A 24,963-nucleotide genomic window follows, 5' to 3' on the forward strand; every position below is an offset into this window, starting at 1 on the left:
AAATATTATGCAGATGTATTTAAAGAAGATGCTCAATTTTGCTTTCCTTACGGTTATTTGATTAAGCGTCATTGTAATTTCATTAATTTAATTTTGTTTGTTTAATTTATTAATTTTAGTATTAGTATTATTATTCTAAATCTATTAATATTTTTCTCTTTCTGTCTAATGGTATTATTTGTATGTGATTTTAGATATTTTTTCTTATGACTATGTAAATTATTGCTCTTTTTAAAGATCTGTCTGACTTTGTTATGATGTGCTTGACTTGTCAGTTTAAGCATTAATAGAAAAAAGTTATTCTACTGGAGAAAGGTTTGTTTTAAAGCTTTTACACAGATATATAAAGCGATTGATTAAAGTTTCAGGTTTTTCATCCAATACTACATGATGTACCTGCTGTTGACAATATTATTTTAACCCTTTATACAACGTAATACTATCTTACTCAAAGTAAAGAGGACTTTTGAACAACGTACGTGTATTAAGTGTCTTAATGAAGGTTTACTTTATTAAATAGCATAATTTCACTTTATTCTAAGTATACATCACTACATATAAGAAATGGAGTACTAGTATTAATCAGCTCATTTGTGGCTGTTGTTTCTTGCTCAGACTTACCGGATTTCTTTTTGTTAATTACTTTCATATAAAGAAACTGTTGAAGAGAAGTTATTTTGTTTCTGTTCATAGTTTTATTTATTTTAAACAGGACATTTTTATTGCTTTGTTAATTGCTTTGTTAATTTGTTAAAAGTGTCCGAACGCAGAGAAAAACTATATATAATAAGTCATGACTCATGACTAAGAGTAAGTGGCAAAAAAGTAAAAAAAAAAAGACTTTTATTTTGGCGTGACTTGTGACGTCATAAGCCTGCGCCGCTCTCGCGCTGTGATTCAACTGGAGAAAGGTTTGTTTTGAAGCGTTTAGCCTTATATAAAGCGATTGATTAAAGTTTCAGTGTTTTCATTCAGTGCTAAATTATGTACCTGTTGACAATATTATTTTAACCCTTATACAAAGTAGTACTATTTACTAAAACTTACAGTAATGAGGTCTATTTTTTGAATAAAGATAGGATAAACCTTTTGTTCCAGAGAGGAAATTTGTCTTGTGCAAAAAAGTGCTATAAACAGACAATAAGATAAATAAAACAAACAAAACAATTAAGAAGATACTTGAATAAAGTAAAAGTGTGAATTAAGTGTTTTAATGAAAGTTTAATTGATTGAATAGCACTATGTCATTCCATAATAAATATACATCACTATATATAAGAAATGGAGTACTAGTTTTAATCAGGTGATCAGTGGCTATTGTTTCTTGATCAGACATATCTGATTTTTGTTTGTTAATGACTCTCGTATAAAGAAACTGTTGAAGCAAGTGTTAAAGAGAAGTTATTTTGTTTCTGTTTATTGTTTTGTTCATTTTAAACAGGATAAAGTGTCCAAACTCAGAGAAAAACTCCTGCTGAAGCGACTGATCTCCACACTGTTATAAAGATGGCGTTTATTAAAGAGGAGAGTGAAGATGTGAAGATTGAAGAAACATTCACAGTCAAACAGGAAGATCTGCAAGAACAAACAGGTTAATTTTTATTCTCAAAGACCAACTCAGTCATTTGATCCTCATTCAGATATATTTTAATAATAAGAATACTAAATTAAATCCATCTTGCAGCCCTGAGTGTGCTTCCTAGTTCTCCTAAATGCACATAAGCACTCATTGAAAGACAGGAATGAGTTTCTTTCTTGTTGCTTGTTCTCGTGTCTTTTGTAATTATTTTATGTATTATTAGTCTCCCATTTTCTCTACCTTCTTAAGGTTGTTGCTTTTTTTGTTCTCCTACTGTTTGTAAGGTGTCCTTGAGCACTAAAAACGTCCTTGGGCACTAATGCCGTTTTAAAATTATTATTGAACAAATCCTTATATTTGCGTGTCACACTCACTATACAAATTTATCAGGACTTACTGAAAATGTAAAGGATTGGAAGGACATTTGCTGTGCTCTATCATTGATAGGGAAAAGGAGACTCTTTGCTAGGTTTACTTTGTATCCAGAAGCATTTCCAAATTCTGAAATTATTGTAAGAGCTTTTGGAATACATGTATCTGGATTTGACAGAAAAAGAAGATCATCCGTATATAGCAGGAGCTTTTGTTTATGTCCCTCTCTGAAAATTCCTTGCAAGCCATCTGAGTTCCTTAATACAGTTGCAAGAGGTTCAATGGCAATGTCAAAGAACAGAGGGTAGCCCTGTCTCGTTCTTCTAGAGAGTGGAAAGCCTTTAGAAATAATATTATTTGTTTGAATCGATGCTTGGGGCCTGGAATATAAAATTTTAACCAAGGAACAGAATCCAGGATCAAAACCAATTTTTTTAAGCACTGTAAAAAAATAGATCTACTCTATTCTATCAAATGCCTTATGGGCATCTAAGGAAAGAGTGATTCCGAAACAAGAGCTTCAGCAAATACCTTGCACAACAGGGCTGTTAGCTTGGCTGTTAACAGGGCTGTTAAACTTCGTATAAAACTCGGACGGGAAGCCATTGGGGTCTGGTGCTTTTCCAGTTTTCAATTTTTTGATTGCATTTTCAATTACAGAAGGTGTTAAATTTCCTTCTAATGCCAACTAATCTAAATCACAAAGGCATGGTTATTCTAAATAATAAAAAAAGCTCTCACGTTCAATCTCGTTTACCTCAGAGCTGTAAACAGTTTTATTTAAGTTTTTTAATTGATCATTAATTCTCTGTTGATCAGTAATAATACTGCCATCATCCTTACTAACTGCTGCTATAAAACCAGCTGCTGAGGATTGTTTCAGTTGGTAACACAATAACCTGCCAGCTTATTTCCCTTGTTCACAATGAATCTGGCGTGAATCTTATGTGGAGATCCTCTGCATTTTCATCTGTCAGGGAGTCATATTCTGCTTGCAGAAGGAGTCTTTTCTAATGGAGCTCTTCGGAAGGTGATGTTGAGTGTAGCTGATCAATTGTATTAATTTTATTTATAATCTCTGTAAGCCGTTTTGACTTTCACTATTTAAATTTTAATTGCACTAGCTTAATCTAAAATTTGTCCTCGTATATATGTTTCTGAGTATCCCATAGGATGCTATAACTTATCTCTGGGGATTCCTTTGTCTTAAGGAAGAAATCAATTTGAGCATCAATAAATTTTACAAAATCATCGTCTGCCAAGAGTCTTGAGTTAAACCGCCATGTACGTTGAAGGATTACATTGCCTGGAAAACATAGCTTTAGTGAGACTGGACAATAGTCCGAAATAACAATACTACCATACTCTACTTCTGACATTAAGGGAAGTAACTGCTTGTCCAGGAGAAAATGGTCAATCCTGGAATAGGTTTGATGCACTGGTGAATAGAGGAAAAATTGCTTGGAAGATTGATATTTAAATCTCCAGGGGTCACTTACATTATATGTCTGAAGAAAGGAGTTGATACATTGTGCTGGCTAACTTAATGTATTACTCGAAGAGCTAGATCGGTCCAAAATTGGGTGCAAAACACAATTTAAATCGCCTCCTAAAATTAAATTGTGTCGAGACTAGGCAAAATTGAAAATAAATCTCTGAAAGATTTTTCATTGTCCCAATTAGAAGCATACACATTGGCCAGGACCACAGACATGTTAAAAAGTTAACCTTGGATTACTATGTGTCTGCCATTTTTATCCAACACATTTGACTCCAAAACAAACTGTACATTCTTATGTATGAGAACAGCAACGCCCCTACTTTTGCTGTTAAAATTAGAATGATATATTTGTGTATAGCCTCCTCTATTATGTTTAGAATAGTTTTTTTTCAACAGATGTGTCTCCTGTGAATATACAATATCGGATTTTTACTTATTAAGATGTGCGAACACCTTGTTTTGTTTCACTGGGTGATTTAGCCCCCACACATTCCAACTGGTAAAGTTTGTCTTCACTTTACCCATTTTATGGAGGGCTGTCGAAAACATGTATCAGAAGCATCTAAAAGGAATCTGTGGGTTTTGTATGTAGGGAGATGTGTGGGGGAGAGAGGAAAAAAAAGAGAAAAAAGAAAAAAAATGGGGTGATCACACAAACACTTATAAACACGAAACAACACAACATTGAAACCTTGCATGTAAACTTGCTCACACTTCCAGCTACTCCCACTCTTAACTAGCTTACCATGTGGGATCTTACATATAAAACAAAACTATTTGAACAGCTCTTGATGTTTTAATACGAAGCTACACCATTATTGACAAAACATACTTGAGAGCTAGAAATAACAACGAACACGCTATAGTGGTAATTTAAAAGTTAACCGGAGATTGACATTAACATTTGTATTGTCTTTGACAGCCCAGTGTACTGTCGTGATTGCCTTCATTTCAATGGCTTTCTTCAAAATATCCTCTTGTTCAGAAAAGTAGTGGCATTTAATTACAAAGGCGCATGGCAGTTCCTTGTCGTCCACTGGTTTGCTGCGTATAGTGATTTGAGCGGGGAGACCTCTCCTCAAGATCTTCGCTTTGGTCTCAGCAGAGCCAGCTTCTTTTTTAAAGATACTAAACTCTTTTTCCAGCGTAGTAAGAGAGTCAGAGTATCCACCCAACACAGACTCCAGACCAGTCACTCGCTCTTTCGCTGCATCCACTCTGGTGTTAACCACTCTTCCACTTCCACTCTTGCTTTTTCTAAGATGAAGGCACGTGCACACGCTGCGGGTCCTCTCTTTCCCGACAAGACAGTGTTTTTGTGTTCTTTGTCATGTACGTCCTCGCTGCGTTTATCTGTGCTTAAGCGCACATATAGTCATACATTTTTGCTCGACATCGGCAGAACCAAACTTTACAAGTTAAACTTCGCAGACACGGAGGAGCTGCAAAATCTCCGTTTGCTCCAGAGGCCTACTCATCCTCTGACCCCCACTTCAACACCTCGCCCACAATGGAGGCAAGAGAAAGCAGAAGAGGGGCAAGCGTTGGGGGATCTGAACTAGGCTAGCGACTAACCCACACAAACCTGCTATTCCCTTCATCATTCTAGCGAACGTACGCTTGCTAGACAACAAACTGGACTATAGCCGTCTACTTCGTTCATCTTAAAAGACTGTAAAAAACTGTTGTGCATTTGTGTTTACAGAAACTTGGCTCAGTGACTATGTTCTGGACATTGCGGTTCCAGTCGTGATACCATTGTAGTCTGCAAAAACTGCTTGCCACTGGTGAAGTTTATGGTTTTAAAGTGCCAGCCGTTTTATCTACAGAGGGAATAAACAGCCATACTGCTTTTTTCTGTTTACATCCCTCCCAGCTCCAATGCCAACAACATGACTGAGGCACTGAAAGACCTGTACCTGCACATCAGTGAGCAGCCTACAGCCCACCCAGATGCTTTTCTCATCCTGGCTGGGGACTTTAACCATGCAGACCTAAAAAGTGTGTTTCCAAAAATACACCAACACACAGACTTTCCAACATGGGCAATAACACACTGGTCTTTGTTTACACCACACAGAGAGGAGCTTCCAGCTTGTGATGCAGCATATTAAGTCTGTCCTGCCCCCTCCTTGGACCCCTTTCAGTTTACATATCGGTCCTACCACTCGACTGATGACGCCATCTCCACTGCACTTCACTCAGCGCTCACACATCTGGACAAAACAGACTCCTACATCCGAATGCTGTTCATAGACTTCAGTTCAGCAATTAACACTATCATCCCCCAACAGCTCACTCAAAAACTGGTCCAGCTGTCAGAGTAACACCTCTCTGTGTAACTAGCTGCTGGATTTTCTCAGCGGAAGACCACAAGCAGTACTGGCCGACAGTAACACATCCAGCACCATCACTCTAAACACTGGGGCCTCTCAGGGATGCTGAGCCCTATCCTCTTCACTTTTCTGATTCATGACTGTGCACCATCTCACAACTCCAATCTTTTCATGATGTTTGCGGATGACACAACTGTGGTAGGTCTCATCAACAAAAACGATTAGAAAAACTACAGAAGCAAGGTGAGCCATCTGGCCGAGTGGTGCAGAGACAACAATCTCTTCTTAAATGTGGAAAAGACAAAGGAGATAGTTATTGACTTCAAGAAAGTGCACACTCTGCATGCTTCAATGACCATTAACAGTGCGTCTGTGGAGCATGTGAGCAGCACTAAGTTCCTGGGCGTACAAATCACTGAGGATCTCTCCTGGACAAAAAATCACAGCTACTTCCTCCACAAACTTAAATAAGCAAGAGCACCAGCCTCAATCATGCAGACCTTCTACAGAGGCACAATTGAGAGCATCCTGACCAGCTGCATCACTGTGTGGTTTGGAGCCTGCAATGCATCCTGCAGGAAAACTCTTCAGCGCATAGTGAGAACAGCTGAGAAGATCATTGGTGTCCCTCTACCCTTCCTCCAGGACATTTACAGCACCCGTCTCACCCGAAAAGCCCTCTGCATAACAGCAGACCTCACTTACCCAATGCATAGCTTCTTCAGTCTGCTGCCATCAGGGTGGAGAATGCGAAGTCTCCAGGCCAGGACCAACAGACTGCAAGACAGCTTCATCCATCAGGCTGTCAGGAAGCTGAACCCTCTCCCAACTCTGCCACCACTCCCCTCTCCCTCCACATGCATTTTTGGACTCTGACACACATGAAAACAAACACACATGCACACATTCATCTGCACTGGTCACTTTATGTAACATTGGTCTACCAGTTAGACACATCATACTACATTCACATATATTATGAAACTGTCACTTTATCATAATCATCATGTGCACAAGCCTTTTTGCACTATATACTGTTCTTTATCTGCACAACTCTGGTTTATAATTTTTTATTGTATGTATATTTTTAGACTACACATTAAATATATTTTTAGACCACATTTTATGTACTACTGTATATTTTGTAAATTTAGATTAAACCATCGCAAGCGGGCTTGCACTGATTAAACTAATATCGCTGCTCATGAAAAGACCGGTATTGCTATTAACATGACGTATGCATATAATAAGGTACAGTATATGTCAAAATCAGTGCAGTATCAGACAGCACCCGTGAGAACAGCACAGCAAGCGTTAACAGATTCAGTTGTGTCAAGCAGTGCGTGAAGGGCTGGTGAGTGGTCTGAGTATCTTTTGGTCCCTCATTTATGGTATTTTTTTGTGATAATGGAATTTCGTTGAGACATATTTTCCTCATGCATGCATATATTTTTTTGCTTGTTAGTTTGATTCGTGTTGATTTCAAATGCAATAAATTTGTTTGTATAAAACTTGTGGTAACGGTGCTTATAATTGGTGGGTGCGACAAAATTTTGGTTGATGCGCCTACATTTTTTAAATTAGGAGCACTGGTGCTAATAAGCAAAAAGGTTAATTTTGAGCCCTGGTCTACTTTACACATTTTAGAAAAACATTTTGTTGTAATTATGAATAAATACGAATAAAAACAGGTCATTTACAGCTTCCAAATCTGTCTTATCAATATGAACAAAATTACTTTTATGATCAATTATGTAAGAAACTCTGAAAACTGGACTGACAGATTCAATTAACTATAACTTCTATGTTAAGCGGCTTTGACACATTTTACATTGTAAAAGCACTAAATAAACATTAATTGTATTAAATCTGCTTAAATGTGTACACATTAATGGATAGAACAAAATATGACCTGATTAATTTTACATTTAATGTGCATCAAAATTACAGTGTGCATAGCCAATGTTTCCAGTGTCTTTTCACTTTTCAGCTTTTGATGAAGATTTTCATGCAGAGTTTTATAGACTTAATGAAAACGAATGTTTTTTTTTAAAATATTTTTCAGACCTAATTGAACAGAATGAGGGGAGTAAAGAGGAGGAACATCCTGTCAAAATTGAGGAAAAAACTAATTTACAGACTGATGGTATTTTGAAAAGGAGAGACAAGAATTGTTTCACCTGCACTCAGTGTGGAAAGAGTTTGGCAAACAAAAACAAACTTAAGATTCACATGAGGATCCACACTGGAGGGAAACCATTCACATGCACTCAGTGTGGGAAGAGTTTCAGCCTATTATCATCCCTTAATCTACACATGAGGATCCACACTGGAGAGAAACCATTTACTTGCACTCAGTGTGGGAAGAGTTTCAGCCTATCATCAAACCTTAATAAACACATGAGGATCCACACTGGAGAGAAACCATTCATATGCCCTCAGTGTGGGAAGAGTTTTAACTTTTCATCAAATTTTCATCGACACATGAGGATCCACACTGGAGAGAAACCATTCACATGCACTCAGTGTGGTAAGAGTTTCAGCCTATCATCAAACCTTGATAAACACATGAGGATCCACACTGGAGAGAAACCATTTATATGCCCTCAGTGTGGGAAGAGTTTCAGCCAATCATCATACCTTAATCTACACACGATAATCCACACTGGACAGAAACCATTCACATGCACTCAGTGTGGGAAGAGTTTCAGCCTATCATCAAACCTTAATAAACACATGAAGATCCACACTGGAGAGAAACCATTCATATGCCCTCAGTGTGGGAAGAGTTTCAGCCAATCATCATACCTTAATCTACACATGATAATCCACACTGGAGAGAAACCATACACATGCACTCAGTGTGGTAAGTGTTTCAACCGCTCGTCAAACCTTAATAAACACATGAGGATCCACACTGGAGAGAAACCATTCATATGCACTCAGTGTGGGAAGAGTTTTAGCAAATCATCATACCTTAATCTACACATGAGGATCCACACTATAGAGAAATCAAACAACAGAATTTCGCATGCTTAAACTCTAGTATGACCGCAGCTTCGGTGTGGGATGAGTTTCAGCAACTCCTCAGACCTTATTAAACACATGAGACTCACACTGGACAGAAACCATTCACATGTACTCAGTGTGGGAAGAGTTTCAACCGATCAGCAAACCTTAATGAACACATGAAGATCCACACTGGTGTGAAAGAGTATATGTGTTTGAGTGTGAGAAGACTTTTCTTACAGCTCCAAATTTGAAACTGCACCAGACGATTCACACTGTTACAAGAAGTTTTATTGGTTAACACATCTAAAAACAGAAGAGGATTCACACTGGAGAGAAACCGTACAGATCTGATCAGTGTCCACAGAGTTTCACTCAATCGCCGCAGCTTGAGAAACACATGGACAAGAAGTTGCACACATGATATGAATGGAGCACAACATTTTTCATATGCACAGGATTTTTCATGTCTGAATAATGTTTAAAAAGGCTGAGGGACGCTATACTCTTTTCCAACACTCCTACACTGGGGTTGTTGGTGGGGTTGTAAATGTGTCGCGTTTCTTCCACTCTCCACACTCTCCAGTGTATTCATGTAGCTAGTGTTGTTTTGCATGATGTTCTCTGTCTGACTCTCTGAATGAGAAACAAATCACTGGGAAGACACCGCACATCAAATAAGGTGAAGCTCCAGGATGGTTAGTTTGCAGAATAGCAGGGCCTCAAGTTTAGAAAGCCCATTCAATTGTCCTGTGTTGCATCTTTTATTAGTAAAGGATCTTTATTTTTAAGTTCTAGTTTACTACGGTAGGGATGGTATACAGTTTAACCCAAAGAATGACCAGTCTGTCAGATGAAGAAGAGCCGGAGTCAAAGATTCAAATAAATAAATGAAGTTTACTGAAGATAGTTTGCAGTTTCATCAGCAGAAGCCAGCTCAACATTTGCAATGAGTTCCTAGGCCGCTCTGACTTACAGTACAACAATGCAGTAATTATACTCTACACAAGTCCAGAAAGGGTGGGATCCAGGTAAACAGTTCTCATTGGTTACAGCAAAAATAGACAATTCTAAATGCTCGTGTCAATGAAGTATTGTATCTAGCTCCAGATATGGATGGCCTCAATGCGTGCGTTAAGAAAGATTTGTATCTAACTCCAGATATGGATAGCGACATGGTTCCTGGGGGTTAGGTCGACCCTAAGTTATTAAGAGCTGATCTCCGACCTGTGAAAAGCTAAATCAGGGTCACAAAAGACACAAGAGACCATCTGTGTTAAAATCTCAAGGATGTTTCTTGTACGGTGAGGCAGTGGGGCAGCAGGTAGTGCTGTCGTCTCACAGCAAGAAGGTCGCTGGTTAGAACCTCGGCTCAGTTGGTGTTTCTGTGTGGAGTTTGCATGTTCTCCCTGCCTTTGCGTGGGTTTCCTCCGGGTGTTCTGGTTTCCCCTACAGTCCAAAGACATGTGGTACAGGATTGGCTAAATAGACTGTAGTGTATAAGTGTGGGTGTGAATGTGACTGTGGATGTTTCCCACAGATGGGTTGCAGCTGGAAGGGCATCCGCTGCGTAAAAACTTGCTGGATAAGTTGGTGGTTAATTCCGCTGAGGCAAGGGACCAAGCCAACAAGAAAATGAATGAATGTTTCTTGTACGTTCAGCTGTGTTATGAAACTGGTTCCATCAACAGTCTGCTACAATATCCGTACTACACACAGTGTCTATCTCCATACAAAAGGAATTACTTTAATAAGAATTACAATCAAAACAGATGAATCAAACAGGTAAATTACTGTAGACAATATCAGGACAACTAGAACAGGTGTTTTTCTTCTCCTCTGCATCGATACTTTGTTCAGAGGGACAGAGAGAGAGTGATCTCCATGGCCTATGACCTGGTTTTTGTGTCTCCTGAAAACAAAATTAAAATAAGCAAACAGAGAAACAAGGACACTGAACATTCTTACATTAAGCAGTGTGAACGTATACATTAGATAAATCAAGTCAAAGTTCTATAATTAATAATTAAATTTAATAAAAATTAATTAAATAATTATATTTAGTAAAAAGTGATGAGAAACAGGATGTTGAGAAAAAGGATTAACATTGATTTGTTGAGATGAATTTGAAGGTAGAACTCTAACTCCTTCAGTCCCCTGTTTTTGACCGAAGTGAATTAATCCGCTCCAGGTCAACCAGTGAGGTCACTAAAGAAAGTGGAAGTAATGACTCGTGCTCCCTACTTAGGTTACAGAGTTTCTTCGCCCTTTCTTGGACATGCTGGAACCTTAAAATTCCAGTCCCCAAGCTAAGGGCTCTTCCACCTTCTACTCATAATGGGCTTCATCCTTGTATTCATCAAGCTATTCGGTTTTGAAGACGGTTCGTCAGTATCAGTTGACGTTTCTCATCATCAGTAGTATTGACGGTCCTGCAAGGAGAAAAGGAAATATACGAAAAACTAAACAGCGGACCAAAGACCAGAATATGAACACAAATGCACAAGCCCTAATAGTCATCCAGAATTAAACAACACATACTTTCATCGATACATCCTCTGATGCATTTACAACTTACTCCAAATCTAAATCCAAACATCCAGGGTAATTCTAAGACTCAAGAGTTCCTCTGATCAGACACAAAAGGTCATCCACTCAACCTAAGCCACACAGGATTCAAATTGAATAGTCCCACATGAAATTATCTATGTTGACCATTACCAGGCCACCATTACCAGGCCGAGCCAGAGAAGAATAAGTCAGGCAAATGCAGAAGACCAGGCAGAATTGAAAATTACTTAGTTTTTTTTAATGTAAATGCTTTTTCTGTTTGTATATCTTGCAGTAATATTCTTTTGCATATAAAGTCTGTACTGCAGCAATTCTGTGTCTGTATTTTTTTTTTACATACAGTAAACTGTAAATTTTTTTTTAAAGCTACTCTGGGATGGTCGTTCATTTTTTGTATTGAATTTCTGCAGCATAAGAAACAAAATGCATGAATTTACTGTACTAAACCCATAACACAAACATTTAGAGAGGCTTCAAATATAAGGGCAGAGCTGAATAGCTAAAATAGTGCTGTTTCTGTAATGTCAGCTGATGATAGTGTTTTTATTTTCGATGTGTTCTGATTGACTAAATGTTTCTGTTGCAAGAGAACGTTCGAGGTTACTAAAGTAACCCTTCGTTTCCCGAGGAGGGGAACGGAAGCACTATAAGTGGATTTGATGTTCTGAATTCACGTATGGGAGGATTCAGTTCAGAAGCTGCTCGTCTGAAAGAGTATTGAACGGGCCAATGAAACCAATGAATTGGCAGCGCAAGCTTGCGCAGGTGTGCTGCATCGCCAATTAACTGAGCATATAAGCACACCTGGCGCCAGCAAACGCTATCCTTTTTAAGCTGAAGAGACTTTTAACAGCTAAGGGACAGTCATTATGGCGATGGAGTATAGTGCTTCCGTTTCCCTCCTCGGGGAACGAAAGGTTACTTTAGTAACCTCGAACGTTCCCCTTCGGGGGGAACTTCAGCACTATAAGTGGATTTAATGTTCTAAATCCACGTATGGGAGCCCATTGAAAGCGCCATAATGCCATAATTGCACCTTACCAACACCCACCATGAGAGGGCAGTCAGGCAAGCGTGACGCACCCAAATCATGGGAGGCGCGGTCCTCCAACGTGCCCTTGGCCCTAACTTATCCCCACTTCAAAAGAAGCTTTACGGAATAGGTATATTTTTTTGGAAGTCGCTAGCGTCTTAATAATTTCTAGGAATATACGACAGTACGTTGGGAAGCGTGCCATCCCAGTAGGGAGGACGCTGCGGAGACCATCCGCACCCAATAGGGAGACAAATGGAGTTACATATGGACTAACCCTGAGAAGGGGGAGTGCACATAAGAAGGTGGTTAGCGGATAGAGAAGGCACGGGTCCACCCAGGGGGGGGAACTTAACCGTGGCGGAAAAGCATATGGGGATCACCAGCGGGGATCGGCCATAGCAGGCACCTGTACCCAAAAACGCGGGCTGACCAGCGGGCAGACCTAACGTAGTGGGCCAGCGAGTGACTCCTCCACTGAGTCAGTGCTGGGGGCCTCGGAGGAATCTGCAGGGCTCACCGAATGGAGAACTTTACTGACAGACAGGAGGGTGCACATCTCTCCCGTGTTAGGGAAAAAAGGCACCGCAAGCGTGCTACAACACCCACCGAGTTGTTTCCTCAATCACCAAAGGTCCCTAAAACCCTTGAGGTAACCACGCGAAAATGCCTCCAGGTCCCCGAGCCTCTTAATGGAGGCCAACGCGACCAGCAGAGTCTTCAGGTACAGAAATCTTAAGGATACTGAGTCGAGCTGCTCAAAGGGATCAAATCGCAAGCTCGTGAGAACGAGGGCGAGATCCCAAGAGGGCAGGAGAGGGGGGGCGAGTTGGATTAATTCGCCTGGCGCCTCTAAGAAACCGGATGATGAGGTTATGCTTTCCCATGGTGCCGCCAGCCACTGCATCATGGTGAGCGGAGATGGCGGTTACGTAAACCTTGAGAGTGGAGGGCGACAGCCTGCTATCCAGCTTCTCTTGAAGGAAAGAGAGCACAACATTGATCTGGCAAGATCGGGGGTCTTCTCTGCGAGAGACACACCATTCAGTGAATAGACTCCACTTCAGGGCGTAGGCGCGCCTCGTGGAGGGGGCTCTAGCCTGAGTGATGGTAATGACCACCGCGGGCGGCAGGTTACCTAAGTCTTCCTCGCGTCTATGGACCACACATAGAGGTTCCAGAGATCGGGGCGAGGGTGCTAGACGGTGCCTTGTCCCTGAGAAAGTAGGTCCTCTCTCAAAAGGATCTGCCATGGGAGGGTCGTCGCGAGGAGGGAGAGCTCCTCTTCCGGTCCGGTTGGGCCAGAGGGGCGCAACTAACAGAACCTGTTCCTCGTCCTCTCTGACCTTGCACAGTTACTGCACGATCAGGCTCACTGGGGGAAACGTATACAGAGGCCAGTTGTGGGCCAGTGTATCCGTGCCGAGAGAGCCCTCGGTCAGGGAATAAAACAACTGGCAATGAGCGTTCTCGGGGGAAGCAAACAGATCGATCTGGGCCTCCCCGAATCGTGCCCATATCAGCTGGACAGACTCGGGGTGGAGTCTCCATTCTCCAGAGTGAATCTGCTGCTGTGAGAGCACATCGGCTGCACGGTTGAGCATACCTGGGATGTGAATGGCGCGCAGCGACTTCAGCCGCGGGTGACTCCAGAGGAGCAGACGGCGGGCGAGCAGAGACATGCGGCGAGAGCGCATACCCCCCATGCGGTTGATATACGCTGCCGCCGCCATACTGTCCGTCCTGACCAGCACGTGTTGCTGCTCCAGCACCAGAGAAAAACGGCAGAGAGCAAGGAACACTGCCAACAGCTCTAGGCGATTGATATGCCAATGCAGCTGGGCACCTACCCACAGGCCCGCAGCTGCATGCCCGCGACACACGGCTCCCCAGCCTGTGCTGGAAGCATCTGTTGAGACAACAACGTGACTGGACGCCTGTCCCAGAGGCACACCGGCCTGCAGGAATGAGGGGTCGTTCCAGGGGCTGAGGGTGTGGCGACACAGCGCAGTAACAGAGACTCATCATTAACCATTGAAAACAGAGCCGGATAACTCATCCATTTAAAGCTCATGTCATGGTCTGCATCATCTTTTCATCACTCAGCATTATTGACTTCTCTAATGTTTGATATTTTGCTTATACAATCAGTAATGATAATATAGCTGCAAGCAGCAATTAAGGGGCCAAGCACTTTTGACCAAAAGGTGGCGCTTTCTGGGAGTCCAAAGACATGCGTTATAAGTGAATAAGGTAAGCTAAATTGTCTGTTGTAATATGTGTGGATGAGAGTGTATGGATGTTTCCCAGTACTGGGTTGCAGTTGGAGGAAAATGTGAACAAGTTAGTTTGCCTCAGCAACTGGCTGAAAGATGAGAAAGCTCAGTAGATTTGAAAAGTTATGTGCAAACAAAAAGACCAGTTTCAGTGCAACATGTTATAGTAGTTAGGCTTGCTTGGGCAACTGGATTAAAGAATGGAGATAAAGGTAAAAGATTGTTCTTTTGGTTTGATTCAAAAGTTTATTGAAAATATTTTTTCCACACAAACACAACAGTTATTTTTTCCAACAGATGACTCAAACTGTGCGTGATAAAAATGTGGTAGGCCACTGTTATGATTTTACTACATTTATTGCTTACTGTTCAATTGAATACTGTAAATTGTACATCCTGGTTAAGAGGAATGCCAGAGGAAGCGGTGGGACATAGCAAAAACTAATATTACGGTGTGTAGAATGTTTCAGCTTGATTTAAATCACAATTGTTTGGCTGTTTTGATAAACAGACATAATATGAAAATTATGTATCTGTGTCCTATTTTTTATCTTTTGGTATGCATTTCAGAAAAAAAATGGTTACGATTCAGGTGTAGTTGCAAATAGTGAATAATCCTGATCAATCCACTGAAAATTCTGATTAAACATTTTAATCATTTGACAGCCCTATGCAAGACGATTTTTTGGTATAATTTAAGTTTTTGATAGTAACTACATCAAATAAATGATGTATTTTGTGTCAATGTGTACATGTTATTATATGTATTGGTTCTTGAAGTAGGCTATTTTTACCTTTTGTGCTGTGAAGTGCAAAAAGAAAATAATAGTAGCTATGGCCTAGGCCTATTTTAAGTGGGCTTTAGTCCTCTATATTTCTACTTATCTGATTGCTCCTCGGGGCTCCTTGCCTCATATATAAAGCTTCCTCCAGCAAAAATGCAACTCTTTAAATGTCATGAACATTTAGCTATTTTTATGTCAAAATGAACTGTCAATATAAAACACATTACAGTGCATGTGGCATTGACTATATGATTTGCACAGAAAGGATTAAACATATTAAAAGAACACTGACAGAGATAAAAACACCATGTGTTGTTTTTTCAAAGAAAAAGTTCTTATATTATGCTTTAGATTGTAAAATATGTGAATTACCCTGTAGGTTTAAAAACAAATTAATGCCATTCAACTATAAAAGGGGTTGTTTATTTTATATATATATATATATATATATATATATATATATATATATATATATATATATATATATATATATATGAATATATGAATTTCCTAAGGGAAACTGGATTGGAAAAAAGAATATAGAGTAAACGAAAAATAGTACAAAAGGGAGTAGTAACACAACAAACAGGATGCCAGCTGCCGTTAAAACCTAAAGAAGAAGATGCGCAGACGCGGACGTCGACGCGTATATGTGGTGAGCCAATAGGAGGGCGCGATGGTGGCTTTGAACGATCCTGGTAAAGCTATAAGTGTTTGAAGTTGCGGTTGGCATTGGGAGTTTCGATCGTCGTTGGACTTGAGGAGAAGAAAGTACAACATCGGCAACATTAGGAGACCTTAGTGCGGTATGTTTTTATACTATAAGTCTTGTTTCGGTGGTGGCAAAATGTTGTGTAATGTATATTTGAAACAACAATGTTTGGGACCTTGTTGTGAACGTGTAATTAATGGATGTTGCCGTGTTCCTTGCTGTTCCTTCCTGTTTTACGAGATATGTGTAGCTAAGTGAAATTCTAAACCGCTGGTTTATCCAGCCGTTGTATAGGAGCAGCGTACAGTGTAAAATGGCATGTAGTTGTATAGTACAGAATTATTTGCAATGGTGCATGTTGTAGTTTAGCTGAAGAAGTCATTGCAAATGGCGACCTATAAGAATAACGTGCTGGCAATGGAGGGATATGGGCAAGATATGATGTGTGTTCGTATGTTCCACAGAGTAATGGCTGAGTCAAAGAGAAAGTGTTTGGAAGTAGGGGGTTGCGTACATGACGTGTCTGAAGTGCTACAAGGAAAATCGAGCAATGTGCGTTATTTTACGGCCTTGCTGCAGGAGGCCAACCACAACAGCAGAGTCGTTGAGTTTGACGTGCAAAAGCATAACAGTTTTCAGTGTGCTGCAAGAGACCGGTGAGTAGCTTTTAAAGGATCATTCAGCAAAACAGAAAATTGTTGTTAAGTTTTTATTTATTTATTTATTCATTATTGTTTAATTACTCTTAAGTGGTTCTAAATCTTTATTATAATTTTTTCTGTTAAAGAGAAAATAATATTTAAAATGTTAGAACCATATAGCCATTTACTTTCGTAGTTGGAGAATAAAGTGAATGGTTACTATCTGGTAAATGTTTATTTTTATTTATTTTTTTTTTTCATTTGCTTAAGTCAAATAGGTTTGTGCCAAGGGGATAAGTAACCGTTGACAATGTGTAGTTTTTCGTTTTTAAGGGCAATTGTTTTCAGGTTTGTTTTTTGTGGATTTATGTACATTTTTTTTTGTGTAATTTTTGCATTTAGTAAAAAAATTGCATGATTGTTTTAATTTTTATTGTTTTAGTGGTACATGCAAGTCTGTAAGAATAGAAAAGTCTGTGTGTAAACAACATTTGAAGTGCAGTAAAAAAGTGTTACAATATAGTTGTAATTGAAAAAGTGTTGTTCAATGGGTTTAAAAGAGATTAAATGTCATAATTTTAAAAGGAATATTTATAGTTTTGTAAAAAAAAAAAAAAAAAAAAAAAAAAAAAACTTGTGGCATAGAAAAGTTGAATATTTGTTACCATTAATCCATCTGTTATAATTATGTTTGGAGCTTCATCTGGATGGGGAAAAAGGAAAGGCAATGAACAATGTTTTTTTTTTTTTTTGTCTTTTTAAATGTTGCCAAGATTGTCACATGGTCATTTGTCGTTCTATATTAAAGTGCTAGGTCTTATCGAGGAAAGAGGGTACACAGTGCATTTTCAGTGATAACAATAACTGAAGATGTTGCGTTTTCTGCAGCTCACCAGTCAAGTTTTCTTTTGTGCACTGCAAATTTTAGATAGTAGATTTAACTACCTTGGAGTTAAAATTAACACTCCCTCAGAGTTTATATGGGAACCACTATAAGTGTTAAAAATAACACTTTTGAAAGTGTTAACATTGTCAACACCAAGAGAGTGTTAATTAACAAACTCTTATTGTGTAAAATATCTGTTAAATTTCCGAAAAAATACCAGCAGCTGTGGAATCTTTCTATGAAAAACATGGAAGTTTTATATAACTGTATAAATTTACAAAAATTAATCATATTTCATGATCTAATACATTGTTTATTTTACGAAATCATAGCTTAGTGCACAAAAATGTAAAGTCTTTAGATGCAATAATGTGTTCATGTGTGATTGCTAGTAGCAAACAGGGGGGTATTCCAGAAAGCTGGGTTAATTTACCATCTGCTAAAACCTAAACTCTCGGTTGATTTACCCAAAACCTGCTTACCGCGAGTATGTTGGTTCCAAAACAGGTGACAAGAGTTAGTTAAATCAACCTCCTGAAGATAACCGCGGGTTAATGGGCGTGCACGGCACACACCTGAAGGCATTTTCAGTAGATCGCCGAATTCACGAGTCACCTCAGAAAGTCACGGTGAGAAAAAAAGGGCAACGCACTTTACAGAGGCGAAGCTGGAAGTTTTAAACACTGAGATTACACATCTGCTTCAACGAAGGAAAGAAATATAGAATAAGAAATAGATAAGAAAATAAAAAATAAATAATAAGAAAATTTATTAGTTCATTAAATTACACATGCCACCCTCCATTTTATTGTAATGATAAATTAAACTACTCTTTAACATCCTTTTTGAGTATGTTGTGTAACCATTCATGCATTTATTTTTCTTGCCATTAATTTCTTAAGGCCACAATATGTGTATTGACTAATAAGGCTTATAGAAATTGTAATCTTTCTGGAGCTAGAACTCTGTCCAAAGTCATTAAACACAGAAACATTATCATAAAAGGTAAAATTTAATTACTGGAGCTCTTTATTTAACACTCTAGAATATTCTTTCTGACATGCAGCTAATAGAAAGAGGCCTGTCTAACTGCTGTGTCCTATAATAAAGGCTTTTCAGTGGTTGAGTTTTTGACTTAAACCACACTCTGTCACTGTTGTAAGTGATTGTTGTCAGATAGCTTTAGGTTCTTTTTATTTTGCATGCAGACGAAGTTCCTTCTGCCTCAACTAACAAGCAGTGTAAGAATTTTCTGCACTTTTCCATATTTGAATATTACTCTTGGATCACAAAATCTTTTATCTGCATATTTAAATTCTAAAGTAGCTGTATAAGGTCCATCTTCAAAGATAAAGTCACATGAGCATCAACTTAAGGTGAGAAATGTATATGAAAAATATGTTACACGTTGAAAGGTGCGTGTATAAAGCAGTGTACAAAATCATTCATTTTATTTCAGGAAATTAAGAAATGAACAGACCAAACTATTTGATTAAACATAGTTTTTTGACTAATTATATATTTTTAGCACAATTCCATCTGTTTTGTCTGCTTGGGTCACTGAGATTTCCTCTGGGTCAGGCTGCAGGTAGGGTGTCATCGTATAAGGCAGAAAAGGGTATCTTTTGTCCTCCAGCAAGTAACAATGTAGTGCCCAGTAATGATTCTATTTTATAATACAAATATAATAAAAATAAACATTGTGTTAAGCAACATTTGCTTAACAGTTTTTTTTTTTATTACTATATTTGTGTTATACACTTGAATCACTACTTCCTGAAAATCAGCCATTTAGCCTCAACATAGTGATGAGGTGGGGTCATCACATATGAGTTGGTAAGTGGAAGCAGTAATGAGTTTAATAATTGAAACACCAAAAGATTAAGGATAGAAAATAAGGTTGTACCTGCACACTTATACTTTGGACAAATTTTATATTATCAGTGTCCTTTAGTGACTGATGGAGCTTTAAAATCGGCTGCAATTAATGCACACAATAGCATTTAGAAACCCTGAAAAAAATATTATATTAAAAAATGTAGGTGTGTGCGTGAATGTATATATAAGAACGACGTCCTCATCTTAAATTAAAGATATATTTTCCTACAAAAGACAAAGCTGCCACTTATAATATTATAAAGAAAAATGTGAGGGTGCAGAAAGAGAGAAAAAAACACAAGGTCTGTAAGTGAGATTCGAACTGGCTGCGTTGTGCGCTCCGTTGTTTTTTATCGACGCACTGTCCACTACGCTATTCCCGTGCTCTGAATCACCTGTGTAATGATACGCAGTGATTTATGACCAAGGAACTGTACAAAAGTGTAAAAAAACAGTTCAGTGCCAGGCGTACTGTACAGGTGGTCATGCTGCCACATTGTACAGTTGCCTAAAATGCCCTGACGCGAATACAAAGAGCTGCACTGAATTTTTTTTATGGTAAGCGCAGACCCGCGGTTTGTCACATTTGATTTCAAAAAGGTTTGTTAAATACATTAACATTATGAATTTGGTTATGAAAAAAACTATGCACCTCTAACCCTCTCACAACGAAAAAACTTGTATCTGTGTGTCCACTTCCATAAATATTCCCATCAAAAGAGAATGCAATGCTCAGTAAACTCTCTAAAACAGACAAACTCTGAAACATAGCAACTTACTCTCTGAACATAACCTGCTCCGGAGCAGGTTATCTTCAGAGAGTAAGTTGCTATGGCTACTTAACATACCCAGAAGTTACCTCCGATTTTGGAACCAAAGTTGAGGTTATCCACCTACTTACTCTCAAACTTACCCGGGTATGTCACATAACCTGCTTTCTGGAACAGCCCCCAGATGTGGAAACAGAAAACAGAATGGAAACACAGAAACAGACAGATATAAAGACTGAAGGATTCATTCAATGATCAATTGACAAAAGCGCAGCACAATAATAAAGCAGAATTCAGTGTTAAATGACTTGAAATATGATGGAGATCTTCATCTTCTGTCAAATGCCTCTTCATTATCTCCAAACATTGCTAAGTTGGAGAGCAGTGAATCCAGACCAATCTGCAGTCCTCCTCGCCCTTTGGAAGCTTCGTGGGTTTGTGTTCTGTTTATTGTTCATAATACTTCAGTTATAAAGGATTAGTTTAGGAGTTTTTTGTCATTTGCTTTATTTGAGTTTGTTCAACATGTGATTGTCACTGGACAATATCAGAACCAGCATCACTGTCTGCTGATCACTTTTATTGCCTGATATTTTGTGTTCATGTTAGTTTAGAAGCAGAAAAGAGCCAGATTACAAGATATGTGAGATATTTGCCAGAAACATCTTTGTTATGTCCACATTGTGAATGTAAATTGATATTGTTTATTTTCTTCCTGTTTATAGTTTTACTCCGCCCTTATTAAAGTGTGATAAAGGACATTCTGTGTCTGTGAAGTTAATGAGGGAGAGTTTAACTTGCTGTTAAAGTATACACAGGACATATTTGGAGAACAGTACACACACATCTCTGACCTGATACTGTACAGTTCTTCAGCAGAAATGTAGAGAACAAGTTTCACTGCTCAACTACAAAGCTGAAACTGTTCAGTGTTAATATGAGATATAATATCACGCTTAATGTGAGAACTGCCCCAGTGCACTGACATATTTAACAGCTTTGATTCATATCTGGACTCTAGAAGAGCAGTGAAGTATCAAAGTATCTGTATTCACAATAAAAAAGGCAGTGCTGCTCCACATACTTGAGTTTGTCCAGTGTGTAGTTTGGATCCTCCAGTTGTTCAGAGAGCAGCTTGACTCCTGAATCTCCTGGATGATTGTAGCTCAGATCCAGCTCTCTCAGGTGTGAGGGGTTTGAAGTCAGAGCTGAAGACAGAAAACCACAGCCTTCCTCTGTCACCATACAGCCAGACAATCTACAAACACAGCAATAGTCCACATCACACAGTTGGACAATCACACATCTCTTTGTGTTGTGAAGATGCTGACTGCTGTTTCTGCTCATGTCAACAGCAGTGATGAACACACACATCCTGATCAGCTCTCCTTATTGATCGAGCCCTCGCATCAGCAAACACACACACACACACACACACACACACACACTCAACAAGGACTCGACATCATCTGTAAAAGTTCATATCAATATAAATAAAATATTACCCCAGCACATTTGGGCTCCACATCTGGCAATATTTAAGGGCTGTTCACACAGAAAGTGATGTTGAATGTTGACACCCACAGACAGACACAACCTGGTAAAGTTTTCAAACAGTGAACTAAGACTGCAACTATCAGTGAAATCTATATTAAAGGTCTTCAAATATGATTTAGATTTACAGTAATTGTTTTTCATGTTTAAATCTGATTTATTCTTGTGTTTAAAGCGTTTGTCATTCCTCTACTTCAGTGTCTCAGACTCATTCAGAAATGATTATTAAATGCTGGATTAATGCACAAGAGAGTTTGGCGAACACGTTTTACACCATTTCAAATATATATTATATGTGCGGCTGTATAAGTCACATACAGCGCTCAGCATGATGGAGGACAGCCCATTCTGAAGTGATGTTTTGTAAACAAATTTCAGGAGGAGCATGCGCAGAAGTTTCAGTATCGAATACATTATTGACAATTATCCCATCATAAAAATCAGTTCTTGAACAACCCCTAAATATACCAAAGCTGTCTTACCTGCAGCATCTCACGACTTCAGCATTGGCACATCCAATCGCTGTAACCTTGTCCAAACAGCAAATTTCCATGAGGATGACACGGCTCCTCTTGCAAACTCCAAGCCGACGTTTAGCGCATCAGCACCTGGCAGAGCATATCAGCAACGCGGTCTAAATCCGCGGTCTTAACTTAGGCCCGCCACGCCGCCGCTCTACCAGACACCAGCAACAAACCTGAGCCGCTCCCCAGTTTGGCAACCACCGGCCCAGATCAAGCGAGTGCTTAGCCGCCGCTCTACAGGCGAAGCTCCACCATCGGCCAATTCGCCATGACAGCGTGAGTATGTCTCTGCAACGGCCTCGTCCATCCCCCACGCATGAAACATTTCCACTTAGTAGCGCCCGCAATGCCACTGCTCTTGGCCCCCCAAATTTAGGAATAACAAGCCTATCCGCTCGTAAGTGTGACGTCACGCGAAGCGGCTTCCGGGTCCAAGCGCTCTATTGAACTGCATGGGGAGACTCACGAAATGGTAATTATAAAGTTTACAAAGCGATTTATTTCTTTCGAAAATCATGATCACAATATTATGTCTATGCCTCATACATGACGCAAGTGATTAATTTTTATAAATTGTTAAAGTTTGGTATTTGTTATGCAGCAAGCCCAAAAATGGTTATGTACACTATGACTTCTTATAAACTAACTTAACGTGTAATATGATTAAAATTGATCATAAACGAATAATTTCGCAACTTACTGCACGGGGAGACTCATGAAATGTTAATTATAATGTTAACAAAGTGATTTAATACTTCGAAAATCACGATCGCAATACATATGTCCACACCTCATATCTGATGGCCAGAAAGTGATCCATTTTTTAAAATTGTTAAGATTTTGGCATTCGTTATGCAGCAAGCCCAAATAGGATTTAGTATAAAATTAACTTTATCGTGTGATAAGAATTAAAAGTGATCATAAATGAATAAATTTCTCAACTCAAATAAGTGGCAGCTTTCACCCAGTAACAGTATTACATACGTCACCAACAGGTCACCACTTAACAAGCGGACTCTTCCCTCATGCCGCTTGCAGTTAACCAGGTTTGTTAAGGCCGTGACATAGTTCCAGTGTGAGGCCGCCTCCGCTGATGTCATTAACGCCGGCAGCCCCTTCTCTCTTCTCTTTTCCTTCCACCTGTGATCCTAGGGCCATCAGTAGTGCGAGCATGCCTTTGCAACGGCTCTAGCCCCCAACTTTCTTCAGGCCCTGACGCAAGTTCCAGCATGAGGCCGCCTCTGCTGACGTCACTAATGCCGGCAGCCTCTTATCTTTTCCTTCCACCTGTAATCCTATTGCCGGCAGCTAGCTCTCTGCAACTCTCACATGGTTGCCCACTGAAGCTAAGCAGGGCTGCGCCTGGTCAGTACCTGGATGGGAGACCACATGGGAAAGCTAGGTTGCTGCCGGAAGTGGTGTTAGTGAGGCCAGCAGGGGGCGCCCAACCTGCGGTCAGTGTGGGTCCTAATGCCCCAGTATAGTGACGGGGATGCTATACTGCTCAGTGAGCGCCGTCTTTCGGATAAGACGTTAAACCGAGGTCCTGACTCTCTGTGGTCATTAAAAATCCCAGGATGTCCTTTAAAAAGAGTAGGGGTTTAACCCCGGCATCCAGGCCAAATCTGCCCACTGACCTTTGTCCATCATTGCGGTCTCCTCTCCACCAATCAGCTGGTGTGTGGTGTGCGGTCTGGCGCAAAATGGCTGCCGTCGCGTCATCCAGGTGGATGCTGCACACTGGTGGTGGATGAGGAGATCCCCCCATTGTGTGTAAAGCGCTTTGAGTGCCCAGAAAAGCACTACATAAATGTAAGGAATTATTATTATTGTTATTATCCTAGGGCCATCAGTAGCGCGAGCATGCCTCCGCAAACGGCTCTAGCCCCCAACTGTCTTCAGGCCCTGACGCAGGTTCCAGCGTGAGGCTGCCTCCGCATATGTCACTAACGTCGGTAGCCCCTCCTCTCTTCTCTTTTCCTTCCACCTGTGATCCTAGGGCCATCAGTATTGCGAGCACGCCTCCGCAAACGACTCTAGCCCCCAACTTTCTGTCAGGCCCCAATGAAAGTTCCAGCGCGAGGCCGCCTCTGCTGACGTCACTAACGCCGGCAGCGCCTCCACTCTTCTCTATTCCTTCCACCTGTGATCCTAGGGTCATCAGTAGCACGAGCATCCCTCCGCAAACGGCTTTAGTCCCCAACTTTCTTTCAGGCCCTGATGCAAGTTCCAGCGCGAGGCCGCCTCTGCTGTCGTCACTTGCGCCGGCAGCCCCTCCTCTCTTCTCTTTTGCTTCCACCCGTGATCTTGGGCCACGTATAGACTATATTCCTTAGATTCATCGTCAAGGTACTTAACATGTAAAAAACCTTAAGTACCTTAAGTTCCCTTAATCCTATCAATTAAGTTTTCCATAGAAATTAAATGGAAAAATCAGTGGAAATGCTCCATCATTGTCCTCTTTTTACTATTTCAACCCCTAAACCTTTCCTAATCCTGGTCATTAACCCCTTCAAGTAGTTTTATTATAAGGTTA

General features: G+C 39.9%; 2 protein-coding genes across 6 annotated transcripts in view; one reads left to right on the top strand and one right to left on the bottom strand.

Annotated features, from left to right (window-relative positions):
• The first annotated feature begins 881 nt into the window (after positions 1-881).
• On the top strand, positions 882-11,733 carry LOC110439481 (uncharacterized). 5 transcript variants are annotated; one of them, XM_088650615.1, is made up of 4 exons: positions 882-911; positions 1,442-1,591; positions 5,158-5,239; positions 5,329-11,733. In XM_088650615.1, the coding sequence occupies exon 4, from the start codon at positions 7,751-7,753 to the stop codon at positions 8,825-8,827; it is 1,077 nt and encodes a 358-aa protein (XP_088506741.1). In that variant the 5' UTR covers positions 882-911; positions 1,442-1,591; positions 5,158-5,239; positions 5,329-7,750; the 3' UTR covers positions 8,828-11,733. The 5 variants fall into 5 exon arrangements, 4 of the variants coding, with proteins under 4 accessions (XP_088506741.1, XP_088506740.1, XP_087105295.1 ...); XR_015483417.2 differs by lacking the exons at positions 5,158-5,239; positions 5,329-11,733 and adding an exon at positions 2,260-4,686 and having other exon boundaries at positions 1,442-1,940; XM_088650614.1 differs by lacking the exon at positions 5,158-5,239.
• The window catches only part of zgc:174180, an 83,622-nt gene continuing 68,333 nt past the window's right edge, over positions 9,675-24,963 (bottom strand). The window contains exons 20-21 of the mRNA XM_087245823.2: positions 21,434-21,607; positions 9,675-11,229 (exon numbers count right to left, since the gene is read on the bottom strand). The gene's annotated coding sequence lies outside the window, so the exon portion shown is untranslated. The remainder of the gene's footprint in view (positions 11,230-21,433; positions 21,608-24,963) is intronic.

This window comes from Danio rerio, chromosome 4 (assembly GCF_052040795.2).
Source record: "Danio rerio strain M-AB ecotype USA chromosome 4, GRCz13ab, whole genome shotgun sequence".
In the NCBI taxonomy this organism is placed as follows: domain Eukaryota; kingdom Metazoa; phylum Chordata; class Actinopteri; order Cypriniformes; family Danionidae; genus Danio; species Danio rerio.

Excerpts from the sequence above, each read along its gene's own strand:
- LOC110439481 (XM_088650615.1), top strand. The coding sequence starts at position 7,751 with ATGTTTCCAGTGTCTTTTCACTTTTCAGCTTTTGATGAAGATTTTCAT.